Source organism: Leucoraja erinacea, chromosome 2 (genome assembly GCF_028641065.1).
Source record: "Leucoraja erinacea ecotype New England chromosome 2, Leri_hhj_1, whole genome shotgun sequence".
NCBI lineage: Eukaryota > Metazoa > Chordata > Chondrichthyes > Rajiformes > Rajidae > Leucoraja > Leucoraja erinaceus.
In genome coordinates, this window is record NC_073378.1 from 24,135,192 (window position 1) to 24,148,334 (window position 13,143).

General features: G+C 48.3%; 1 protein-coding gene across 2 annotated transcripts in view; it reads left to right on the forward strand.

Moving 5' to 3' along the window:
- The window catches only part of LOC129707803 (palmitoyltransferase ZDHHC3-like), a 51,717-nt gene that overhangs the window by 19,324 nt on the left and 19,250 nt on the right, over nucleotides 1-13,143 (forward strand). For both annotated transcript variants that reach the window (XM_055653149.1, XM_055653159.1), the window contains exons 4-6: nucleotides 2,574-2,670; nucleotides 5,850-5,931; nucleotides 8,394-8,524. In XM_055653149.1, coding sequence (XP_055509124.1) covers nucleotides 2,574-2,670; nucleotides 5,850-5,931; nucleotides 8,394-8,524 — 310 coding nt within the window. The remainder of the gene's footprint in view (nucleotides 1-2,573; nucleotides 2,671-5,849; nucleotides 5,932-8,393; nucleotides 8,525-13,143) is intronic.

The window sequence follows — 13,143 nt, forward strand, 5'->3', positions numbered from 1 at the left end:
GTTATCCACTTTGGCAGCAAGAACAAGAAGGCAGATTATTATCTGAATGGCTGTCCCACCCTAGTTGTCTTGTCCCACATTTGTCAAAATTAAATTCTATTTGCCATTGATCTGCCCAATCTTTGCTACCCGATCAATGGTATCTTATTGACGCGTGCAGCTAGATACAGTAAGATGCTTTGTTAGAGTGAAGGGTTATTGCATAATAGAAGAGCTCTGTTGATGGCAACATTTTAACTTGGACAGGCCATTAGTGAACAGTAAGGAAAGATGAGGGATACGTGGATTAAATTGGCAATGTGTAATTGGTGAAGTGCATCAAGGAGCAGCGTAGAACCAAAACTGCTACTGATCAATAATGTCTGGGGACCAATGGGAAAGGACGTTGTCAAAGAATCAGTTGGAAGATGTGAGCGGATAAACCGGCAAAATTACAGGCAGAATGTGGGCAGGATGGTGAAACTGTGGGATTCATTGCCACAGACGGCTGTGGTGGCCAGATCAATGGGCATATTTAAGGCAGAGATAGACAGATTCTTGATTAGTATGGGTGTTGGGGTATGGGGAGAAGGCAGGAGAATGGGGTTGAGAGATCAGCCGTGATTTTCGAACGATGGGCCGAATGGCTTAGTTCTGCTGCTGGAACTTATGAAATGTAAGATTATCTACGACAGGAACTGGAATCTTGTGTGTTATTTACGTGATTCCATGAATGCCTCCTTGTTAGATGGGTTTCCTTTTCAAAGGCCTTCTATTCTGATGGGTTTTAATGGCAGTCAATTAGTTTACAGCTGAGACTAGCTTCTAATTACTGATTGGTTTGATTACAGCCTCCTCTGGCTGTTTAGCATGCAACAAAAGCTTTTCACTGTACGTCGGAACATGTGACAATAACTAAACTCATTGGATTTGAACTTGTGCCGTAGGGTTAACAATGGCAAGACCCCTGACCCCTGGCGCCTTGTGCCCACCGCATCACGACCCCCTGACCTACGGCATCCTATGACCCCTGACCCGCCAGCCCCTAATGCACATCAGGTAGAGCTGCTGCCTCACAGCTACAACACTTCAGTTTAGTTTATTGTCACGTGTACCGAGGTACAGTGAAAAGCTTTTGTTGTGTGCTAACCAGTCAGCGGAAAGACAGCACATGATTACAATCGAGCCTTTTAAGGGGAAATCTTTTAGGATTGAGATGAGAAAAACATTTTTTACACAGAGAGTGGTGAATCTCTGGAATCGGGGTATGGAGAGAAAGCAGGTACAGGATACTGAGTTGGACGATCAGCCATGATCATATTGAATGGCGGTGCAGGCTCGATGGGCCGAATGGTCTACTCCTGCACCTATTTTCTATGTTTTTATGTTTCTATGTTTACAGTGCATAGATACAGGATAAGGGAATAACGTTTAGTGCAAGGTAAAGCCAGCAAAGTCCGGTCAAGGGTAGTCTGAGTGTCACCAAAGAGGTAGATAGTAGTTCAGCACTGCTCTCTGGTTGTGGTAGGATGGTTCAGTTGCCTGACAACAGCTGGGAAGAAACTGTCCCTGAATCTGGAGGTGTGCAGAGGTGTTTTCTTGCACGATGGGAGAGGGGATAAGAGGGAGTGACTGGGGTGAGACTGGTCCTTGATTATGCTGCTGGCCTTGCCGAGGCAGCGTGAGGTATAAATGGAGTCAATGGAAGAGGAGGTTGGTTTGTGTGATAGTCTGGGCTGCGTCCACAATTCACTGCAATTTCTTGCGGTCTTGGATGGAGCTGTTCCCAAACCAAGCTGTGATGCATCCTAATGAAGAAGGGTTTCGGCCCGAAACGTTGCCTATTTCCTTCGCTCCATAGATGCTGCCTCACCCGCTAATTTTCTCCAGCATTTTTATCTACCTTCGATTTTCCAGCATCTGCAGTTCCTTCTTAAACATGCATCCTAATGATATGCTTTCTACCGCGCATCTGTAGAGAGGTGCTGGGGACATGCCGACCAGCCGTTGGTAGAGAGTCCCCAAATGCCCCGGCCATGGATACAGAGAGCACATCGTCCTTCACTGTGCAAACACACTTGTGCTTTAACATTGACAACTTACCTTCCTTTCCCTGGTTCCTGGGCGGCACAGTGGCCAAGGAATTGCTGCTTCACAGTTCATCATGACCACGGATGCTGTCTGTATCAAGTTTGAACGTTCACCATGTGACCGCCTGTGTTTTCTCCGGGTAAATAGACACAAAATGCTGGAGTCTCAGCGGTTCACGCAGCATCTCTGGAGAGATGGAATGGGTGACGTTTCGGGTCAAATCCCTTCTGTTCTCCGGGTACTCTGGTTTTCTCCTACATCCCAAAGACGTGTAGGTTTGTAGGTTAATTCAGTAAAATTGTAAATTATCCTTGGTGTGTAGAAAACATAGAAATACGATAGTGTTTGTGTGCGAGGCGATCGCTGGTCGCCGTGAATTGGTTGGGCCGAAGGTCCTGTCTCCGTGCTGTATCTCTGAAGTCTGAAGGATAGCAAGGCATACATCATGGAGCGGGCATCATATGGCATGTTGATTCAATAACTTGTTTAAAATTGTCTTGCAGTGTATGTAAACGATGTATCCGCAAGATGGATCACCACTGTCCCTGGGTCAACAACTGTGTGGGAGAGAATAACCAGAAGTACTTTGTGTTGTTTACAGTAAGTACTGGTTAGACCACACACCACGCTGTCTGCTGGCGCCTGCACTCCGTGTCACTGTCTGCTCTGCTCGAGATGTGTGTGTGTGTGTGCGCGTGCCTGCGCGTGTGTGCATGTGTGCGCTGACTGTACACTCTGTTGGTGCCTGCACTCCGTGCCACTGTCTGCTCTGCTCGGGGTTCAAAGGTTTTTATTGGTCACATTCACATACACCGAGGTGTAATGAAGTGAAATGCTTTTTGCCATTTTGCAGTACACAAAATAATACAGACATAACACCAATGAGAGTCTTAAACACAAAGAACATCCCCCCACAATGGCTCCCACCGTGAGGGAAGGCACAAAGTCCAGTCCCCAACCCCAGTTCACCCATAGTCGGGCCTATTGAGGCCTCCACAGTTGCCTCTACGGAGGCCCGATGTTCCTGGCCGTTCTCGCCGGGTGATGTTGCTTCGGCGTCGTCACAGCGGCCTGGGAACCCTGGAACGGCCGCTTCCGTACTGGAGGCCGCGGCTTCCGAAGCCGACAAGGCCGCACCGGTTGGAGCTCCTCAACTGGCAATCTCATCTAGAGATCCCAGGCTCCCGGTGTAAAGTTTGGCGCCGCCGCCCGCAGCTGGCCGCTCCACAGTCCCGCAGCTCCGCGATGTTTTACCCGGCGGTCTCAGCTCACCGGAGCTCCACCGCGGTGACCCAGGCAAGGCATCGCCCGCTCCACGATAGCACTCCAGCGCTGTGCCGCCGCCAAAGCCGAGGTTCTGGCGTTCCGCGACAGGAAACGCCGCTCCAGGCCCGCTGGTAGGCCGCGAGGACGGGTCGAAGCTGCAGCCCAGAGAAAAGCTGCCTCTCCGACCAGGTAGGGACCCTGAAAGGTAGTTTCCCCCTTCCCATCCTCCACACAAAAAAGTCTAGACCTCCAAACAAAACACTTTAACTAACTAAAAATAAAAATAAAACGGTGAAAAGACAGACAACTGCTGGCATGTGTGTGTGAGTGCGCGAGTGTGTGCGCGTGAGTGCGTGTGTGAATGAACTCTGAGCTTGGCTTTTCACAGTCATCAGTGCAGCACAGAAATGGACCCTTCGGCCCATCAGGTCCATGCTAGCCTTTGCCCATTTACCACATTGGGTCCATACCTTCTACACTATGCCTGTTTAAGTGGCTGTTTAAATGTCTCTTGAACATGGTGACTTGTGTCTGAATCCATCACCTCATGGCACTGAGATCCAAACATCAATTACTCTGTAAAACAAAACACTTCTCCCTTCACATCCCCTTTTCAAACTCTTTCCTCACCTTTACTCCAGGGAACTAAAGTCCAATGCTATCTCGGAGATGGGATTGACTCCCATTTGGAAGAGGATGGGGAATTAAGGAGGGTCAGCACGACTCCTTAACCTGATTGAGGTTTTTGAGGAGGTGACAGGAGATTGAGGGTAGGGGGTGGATGTTGTAGACGGGGACATTAGCAAGCCTGTTGATAAGGTCCATCATGATAGGCTGATCCAGAAGGTTCAGATGTCTGGGATTCACGGTGATTTGGAATTGAGTTATTCACAGAAGACAGGGTTATGGTCACTCATTCTCTCACTCAATCTCTCACTCATTCACTCACTCATTCACTCACTCACTCATTCACTCATTCTCACTCTCTCACTCACTCACTCACTCATTCACTCACTCACTCATTCACTCACTCACTCATTCACTCACTCATTCATTCGTATGATGTGCCACATCGTGTCCACATCCCTTGGCTCTATGCATCTTTAGTTTTAGTTTTAAGCAGCATGGAAACAGGCCCTTCGGCCCACCGGGTTGTTGCCGAGCAGTGATCCCCGCACATTACCACTATCCTACACACTAGGGACAATTTACAGTTTTCACCGAGCCCAAATTAACCGACAAACCTGTACGTCTTTGGATTGTGGGAGGAAACCGGAGCACCCTTGAGAAAACCCACGCCGGCCTCGGGAACAACGTACAAACTCCGTACAGACAGCACCCGTAGTCGGGATCTGTGGCACTGTGAGGCAGCAGCTCTACCCGCTGCACCATCGAGCCGCATCGATTACCCTTCTGGTCACTGATAGGACGGACTTATTCCTATCCCACAATGCTGGCATTTATTTCAAGAGGACTAGAATTCAAAAACATGGATGTAATGCTGAGACTCTATAAGCGGCTGGTCAGGCCGCATTTAGAGTACTGAGAGCAATTTTGGGCACCGTATCTGAGGAAGGATGTGCTGGCTCTGGAGAGGGTCCAGAGGAGGTTTACAAGAATGATCCCAGGAATGAGTGGGTTAACATGTGATGAGCATTTGACGGCACTGGGCCTACACTCCCTGGAGTTTAGAAGGTTGAGGGGGGACCTCATTGAAACGTACAGTATAGTGAAAGGCCTGGATAGAGTGGATGTGAAGAGAATGTTTCCACTAGTGGGAGAGTCCAGGACTAGAGGGTTACAGCCTCAGAATTAAAGGATGTGCTTTTAGCAGGAAGATGAGAAGGAATTTCTATAGTCAGAGGGTGGTGAATCTGTGGAATTCTTTGCCACAGACAACTTTGGAGGCCGTCAATGGATATTTTTAAGGTAGAAATAGATAGATTGTTGATTAGTACAGGTGCCGAGGGTTATGCGGAGAAGGCAGGAGAATGGGGTTAGGAGGAAGAGATAGATCAGCCATGATTGAATGCGGAGTAGACTAGATGGGCCGAATGGCCTAATTCTGCTCCTATCACTTTTGACATTCCTTGCTATCCTCATGCTTCTAGTGTATCAGTGATTTATTAATTGAACAGTTCAGTTTATTGTCACGTGTACTGAGGTACAGTGAAACGCTTTTGTTGCGTGCTAACCAGTCAGCGGATAGACAATACATGATTACAATCGAGCCGTCCTCGATATACAGGTACATGGTAAAGGGAATAATGTGAATACCGTCTCCCTTTCTGTGGAGGATGTGCCCATTAACTCCTGTATGTGGCCGTTTACATGGAAACACACAGACACCCCTCTGACCAACACCAAACTGGCTGGTCTTGGTTCTCATTGCACTGACTGATCAGGCTGCTGTTGCTTGTATTGCAGATGTATATAGCAATGTTATCTCTACATGTTGCCTGTATTACAGATGTATTCAGCACTGATATCTCTACATGTTGTCTGTATTGCAGATGTATATAGCACTGATATCTCTACATGCTCTCACCATGGTGTGCTTCCACTTTCTGTACTGCTTCGAGGAGGAGTGGCTAAGTAAGTCTGCTCACACACAATGCATTGTGTTATTCTTGCTCTATGTTCTAGTTGGAAGGAATAGCTGTTAAACCTTGTGCATAAAGGTGGTTTCAGTTTCATGTAGCGTAACCTGTGGTTACCAGGTTGCCCTTAGTTACCAGCTTACCTGTGGGTCCAAGGTCCCAGTTACCTGTCGTGTAACCTGTAGACACCAGATGACCTGTAGTTATCTGGTTACCTGTGGCTTCCAGGTTCCAGTTACCTATAGTGTCACATATTGCTACCAGGTTCCAGCTACTGACAGTTTGTGTTGCTCTGTGACTCGAGTCCCATTGCAGGGAGCTACAGTGTGGCTGTGAGACACAGCTATACACAACAGTTGAGGAAGTGCCCCACAGCAGATTGGATTCATTGTGTGGGCATCAGAGAGAGTCATGCTGCTTTCATCGTTTATAAAATCTAATAGAAACACAGAGAATAGGTGCAGGAGGAGGCCGTTTGGCCCTTCGAGCCAGCACCGCCATTCATTGTGATCATGGCTGATCATCCACAATCAGTACCCTGTTCCTGCCTTCTCCCCGTATCACTTGATTCCACTAGCCCCAACAGCTCTATCTAACTTTCTTTTAAATTCATCCAGTGAATTGGCCTCCACTGCCCTCTGTGGCAGAGAATTCCACAGATTCACAACTCTCTGGGTGAAAAAATGTTTTCTCATCTCAGTTTTTAAATGGCCTCCCCTTTATTCTAAGACTGTGGCCCCTGGTTCTGGACTCCCTCAACATTGGGAAAATTTTTCCTGCATCTCACTTGTCCAGTCCTTTCACAATTAAAACATTTTTAAAAGGTCTTTATTAACTGTGGTCTTGCCTCTAACAGGAGTGTTGTATTCAGTTATATTCCCCCATTATATTTCTGCACAGCACCAGAACCACTGCTTGTGTGTGAAATGACATTTTGAAGTTGAGTTGAAACATGGAAACATAGAAAATAGGTGCAGGAGGAGGCCATTCGGCCCTTCGAACCAGCACCGTCATTCATTGTAATCATGGTTGTTCGTCCCCTATCAATAACCCGTGCCTGCCTTCTCCCCATATCCCTTGACTCCACTAGCCCCTAGAGCTCTATCTAACTCTCTCTTAAATCCATCCAGTGACTTGGCCTCCACTGCCCTCTGTGGCAGGGAATTCCATAAATTCACAACTCTCTGGGTGAAAAAGTTTTTTCTCACCTCAGTCCTAAATAATCTCCCCTTTATTCTAAGACTGTGGCCTCTGGTTCTGGACTCGCCCAACATTGGGAACATTTTTCCTGCATCTGGCTTGTCCAGTCCTTTTATAATTTTATATGTTTCTATAAGATACCCCCTCATCCTTCTAAACTCCAGTGAATACAAGCCTAATCTTTTCAATCTTTCCTCATATGACAGTCCCGCCATCCCAGGGATCAATCTCGTGAACCTATGCTGCACTGCCTCAATCACTAGGATGTCCTTCCTCAAATTAGGAGACCAAAATTGTACACAATACTCCAGATGTGGTCTTATCAGAACCCTATATGACAGATGACATTTGTAAAGGTGCTGCATTTGTGTGTACTCTTGTCAGAACCAGTCCCTATCTATGTCATTCAATGAAACAATCACTCCACTGTTTAGTTCAGGGCTGTTGTCAGCTATAAATAACATTACCGTTGCGTCATCGTTCTAGTTGCGGAAGTGGGGAATCTAGGTTTTGAATGATTCTTCCTCAGACGGGTGGAAGTAATTTTTGAAAGCTGAGGAATGAGTGAAACAATAACCATAAGTAGAACAACCACATTTCATAGAACAGTCCAGCCCAGAAACAGGCCCTTTGGCCTACAATGTCCACGCCTATCCCAATGCCAAGTCCAAGTCTCCTCTGCCTGCACGTGATCCATATCCCTCCATCCCTCCATGTGCCTATCCAAAAGTCTTGCAAATGGCACTATCGGATCTGCCTCCACCACCACCCCTGGCAGCGAGTTCTAGGATTTTACTACCCTCTGTGTAAAAAAAAAACTTTACTCCTCTCACCTTAAAACTATGCTCTCTAGATTAGCCTGATTAGTTCCCTGCGGAGCTCCGCTGGTCACGGACTCCAGCCTGGATATTGTTCTTCCATCACAACCCTCTGTCTATCAGTGAAGCAGCTTGAATCCATCCCACCAGCTCACTGTTAATCCCGTCAAGCCGAATCTTCTGCTTCGGCCCTACCACGGGGAGTTTATCAAACGCTTCACTAAAATCCACCTTCCTTTCAGAATTGTTAGTCGTACAGGTGACATTTGTTGAGGGTGTGTGTGTGTGGGCTGGTGTAATGTGTGTGTGACCACGCTGTGTGTGTGTGTGTGTGTGTGTGTGCTGGTGTAATGTGTGTGTGACCACACTGTGTGTGTGTGGTGTGTGTGTGTGTGTGGGCAGGTGTAATGTGTGTGTGACCTGTCCTCCTCTCTACCAGAATGCAGCTCGTTCTCACCGCCGTCCACAGTCATTCTCCTCATCCTCTTGTGCTTCGAGGGGCTGCTCTTCCTCATATTCACCGCCGTCATGTTTGGCACCCAAGTGCATTCCATCTGCTCCGACGAGACGGTGAGTACCTCGCGTTACCGACCCTCGTGTTACCAACCCTCCCCTCCCACCCCCACACCTCTCCCTCCCCCCCCCCCCCCCCCCCTCTCCCCACCCTCCATCCATTGTACGACAGTGCTTGCTGTACATGTATCCACCACGGCCCCAGTAACAGATATGTTCACCCTGACCCTCTACATTAACCTGTGATTTCAACAACTTGTCGTGATGCTCCAGGTGTGTTAATGCCAGCACTGAGACGTAGGTGGGGCACCGTGACTCTCCAGTGGTTTATAGTGCAGTTTCTTCCATGCAATGGGAGCAGCTCACTGCCTGAGGAGCTGAAAGTTGAGAAGATAAAAACATAGGTAGACATAAAATGCTGGAGTAACTCAGCGGGACAGGCAGCATCTCTGGAGAGAAGGAACGGGTGACGTTTCAGGTCGAGACCCTTCTTCAGACTGATGTCAGGGGAGTGGGCGAGACAGAGATAGAATGTAGTCGGAGACAGTAAGACTGGTGGGAGAACTGGGAAGGGGGAGGGGATGGAGAGAGAGGGAAAGCAAGGGCTATTTGAAGTTGGCGAAGTCAATATTCATACCGCTGGGGTGTAATCTTGCCAAGCAAAATATGAGGTGCTGTTCCTCCAATTTGCGCTGGGCCTCATTGACAGTGGAGGAGGCCCAGGACAGAAAGGTCAGATTGGGAATGGGAGGGGGAGGTAAAGTGCTGAGCAACCGGGAGATCAGGTGGATTTAGACGGACTGAGCGGAGGTGTTCAGTAAACAATTGCCGATGTACAGGAGTTGACACCTGGAACAGCGGATACAGTAGATGAGGTTGGAGGAGGTGCAAGTGAACCTCTGCCTCACCTGGAAAGACTGTCTGGGTCCTTGGATGGAGTCGAGGGGGAGGTAAAGGGACAGGTGTTGCATCTCCTGCGGTTGTAGGGGAAAGTACCAGGGGAGGGGGAGGTTTGAGTGGGAAAGGACGAGTTGACCAGGATGTTTCGGAGGGAACGGTCTCTGTGGAAAGCAGAATGGGGTGGAGATGGGAAGAGGTGGCCAACAGTGGGATCCCATTGGAAGTGGCGACAATGTTGGAGGATTATATCCTGTATGCGACGGCTATGCAACAGTGATTGTTCGACATTCCAGGCGTACGCTGGTCCTATCCCAGAACTCTACCTCGGCTACATTGACAACTGCATTGGTACTACCTCCTGCACCCACACACAACTCACTGACTTCATCAACTTCATCACTCATTTACATCCGGAACTCAAATTCACTTGGACCATCTCTGACACCTCCCTACCGTTTCTAGATCTCACCGTCTCCATCACAGGACACAGACTATTGACCGACAGCTACTACAAACCTACTGACTCCCAAAGCTATCTAGTCTATAATCCCAATTCCATTGTCTACGCTGCATCTGCGCCCAGGATGAGGCGTTTCATGCCAGGGCATCGGAGATGTCATAGAAACATAGGTGAGGAGGAGGCCATTCGGCCCTTTGAGCCAGCACCGCCATTCATTGTGATCATGGCTGATCATCCACAAGCAGTAACCCGTGCCTGCCTTCTGCCCGTATCCCTTGATTCCGCTAGCCCCTAGAGCTCTATCTAACTCTTTTAAATTCATCCAGTGAATTGGCCTCCACTGCCCTCTGGTGGCAGAGAATTCCACAGATTCACAACATGTCCTCATTCTTCAGGAATCGGGGGTTCCCCTCTTCTCACTCGGTCTCCCTGCTTCTCTGGTTGGAGCTACCGGAGGTTTACATTCAACAGTGAGGAGGGGGTGCAGCAGATCTGGGGCAGGGGCTGCCTGAGGTGGTCGTTGAAACAGGGACTATCACAACATTTAAGAAACATTTGGACAGGTACATGGATAGGACAAGTTTAGATGGGTATAGGCCAAATGCAGGTAGCTGAACACGGGATCATGGGTCATGAGCTACCATCAGCACCTTGCCCGTACAATCCTCGAATCCTTCCTTCCCTTCAGGCAAAGCCAGGTTAGAATTGTAACTAGTACTTAAGGTAGACACAAAAAGTTGCAGTAACTCAGCAGGACAGGCAGCATCTCTGGAGAGAAGGAATGGGTGACGTTTCGGGTGGAGACCCTTCTTCAGGCCGTCTGCAGTTTCTTCTTACACATTTGATGTGGCTTGTACTTTCCTGGTGTATTCCTAACCCTGCTGCAGAGTGTGGTGGCCGTCAGATGATCTGACGCAGGTGCCCTGACGATTCTCCTTGACAAGGTAGGCTAGGCTTTCACCACATCAGCTTTCTATCCAAGGCCCACAGTGTAATGAGTCGAGTCAAACACATATGAGGATACAACACATGTTTATTAAATGTACTTACAGCATCAGTCTGCAGAATGTGACAGTAACTAGCAGCTACTCGTACTGAATGGCGTAGGCAAACTCTTGGTATATGAATCGTATATTGGGCCGAGCAACTACTAACAAGCACTACAATTGGCTAGTAGGAATTAACCAATCTACATCTTTCCTTGTAGAAACAGAAAGAAAGCATCGGTACGTAGGAACATGGTGGCTAAGCTGAATGTTAATAACGCATTTGGGGAAGTTTGTATAGTTACACAAAATCACCGTACCTAATGGGTGGCCTGCTAACCCGTCCGGCACATGTGCGGTACAAATCCGCGTCTCCTCCTTTCACCGGAGAAGATACGGGGGAAGGAACGGGAGACGTAACCGGGGACCTGACGGGGCGGGGAGACGAAATATGCGAGCTATGCGCTGAACACCGTAAGGAGGCCGCGGGGGGCCCAGTCTCTGATAGTGGAGCAGCTGGGCCGGTAGTGGGAGGGTATACACAACGAGAGACATCCGGAAACGGTGTCGCAGGACGCGGTTCCTTCACTGGGAAGAGATGTTGACGGTTGCGACTGTAAATGGCCACATCCGCGTTAACCAGGTAGGAGCACGGTTCTTTGGCAGGGCTGTGGATATGACCCAGACGGCCATAGCCCTTGTTGGTCTGGAGGCGAACAACCTGTCCGCTGGAGAGAGGTTTAAGTGGCTTACTGGATTTGTCGAAAAACCTTTTTTGTGCATCGCGTTTGAATTGTAGTTGTTTCTGGACCGCAGGCGGAGAACGAACTTGTGGCTGCAGAAGCTGCTGGGACACAGGCAGGGGAGCACGGGTTTGGCTGTTGGGCTGGGGAACACAGTATGGGATCTCCGGCAATGTTCCTTAGATTGAGCAGGTCCAGGTAGACGTCAGATTTAGCAAGGTATGAACGCTCCATTAGTTGTTTTACGCTTCGGACTGTTGGACTGCGGGAACTCAGGGCTGCTGGTGATATGTTGAATGTCCCATCGTACCAGAACGTACAAACTCTGTACAGACAGCACCCGTAGTCAGGATGGAACCCGGGTCTCTCGTTGTGAGGCAGCAGCTCTACCCGCTGCGCCACCATGCTGCCCTGTTGTGTAAAGCTGACATTCTATTTATGCATTACAAACTAGGTGAAGGCAGAAAGCTGCATGTAGCTGCGTAATACTTTCATGATTTAAATTAATTATAGTGTAAAGCTACAGTGCTTCTAAAGTTTTGCTTTGCATTTTATTCTTTCCAATTATCTTCCATTTCCATCTCGTTAAGATACTTTTGTTACACGGCATTGGTTCTACCTTGTTCACAGGAGAGCCTTAGTATTGACTGAGCAGCAATTGAAACATAGAAAATAGGTGCAGGAGCAGGCCATTCGGCCCTTCGAGCCTGTACCGCCATTCAATATGATCATGGCTGAGCATCCAACTCAGTACCCTGTACCTGCCTTCTCTCCATACACCCCTGATCCCTTTAGCCACAAGGGCCACATCTAACTCTGTCTTAAATATAGCCAATGAACTGGCCTCAACTACCTTCTATGGCAGAGAATTCCAGAGATTCACCACTCTTCTGTGTGAAATTTATTTTTCTCATCTTGGTCCTAAAAGACTTCCCCTTCATCCTTAAATGGTAACCCCTTGTTCTGGACTTCCCCAACATCGGGAACAATCTTCCTGCATCTAGCCTGTCCAACCCCTTAAGAATTTTGTAAGTTTCTATAAGATCCCCCCTCAATCTTCTAAATTCTAGCGAGTACAAGCCGAGTCTATCCAGTCATTCTTCATATGAAAGTCCTGACATCTCAGGAATCAGTCTGGTGAACTGTGTAGAACAGGGTAGAAATGGGTAGAACTGTAGAACAAGGGTAGAACTGTGTAGAACATGCATAGAACAGTGGTAGAACAGTGGTAGAACAGGGGTAGAACTGTGTAGAACAGGGGTAGAACAGTGTGGAACAGGGGTAGAACTGTGTAGAACAGGGGTAGAACAGTGTGGAACAGGGGTAGAACAGTGTAGAACAGGGGTAGAACAGTGTGGAACAGGGGTAGAACAGTAACAGGGGTAGAACAGTGTGGAACAGAGGTAGAACAGTGTGGAACAGGGGTAGAACAGCGTAGAACTGGGGTAGAACATTATGGAACAGTGTGGAATGGGTAGAACAGTGTAGAACAGATGTAGAAACATAGAAAATAAGTGCAGGAGTAGGTCATTCGGCCCTTCAAGCAGGGCAGGGGTGTAGAACAGGGGTTGGCCCTCGTGTGTTTGT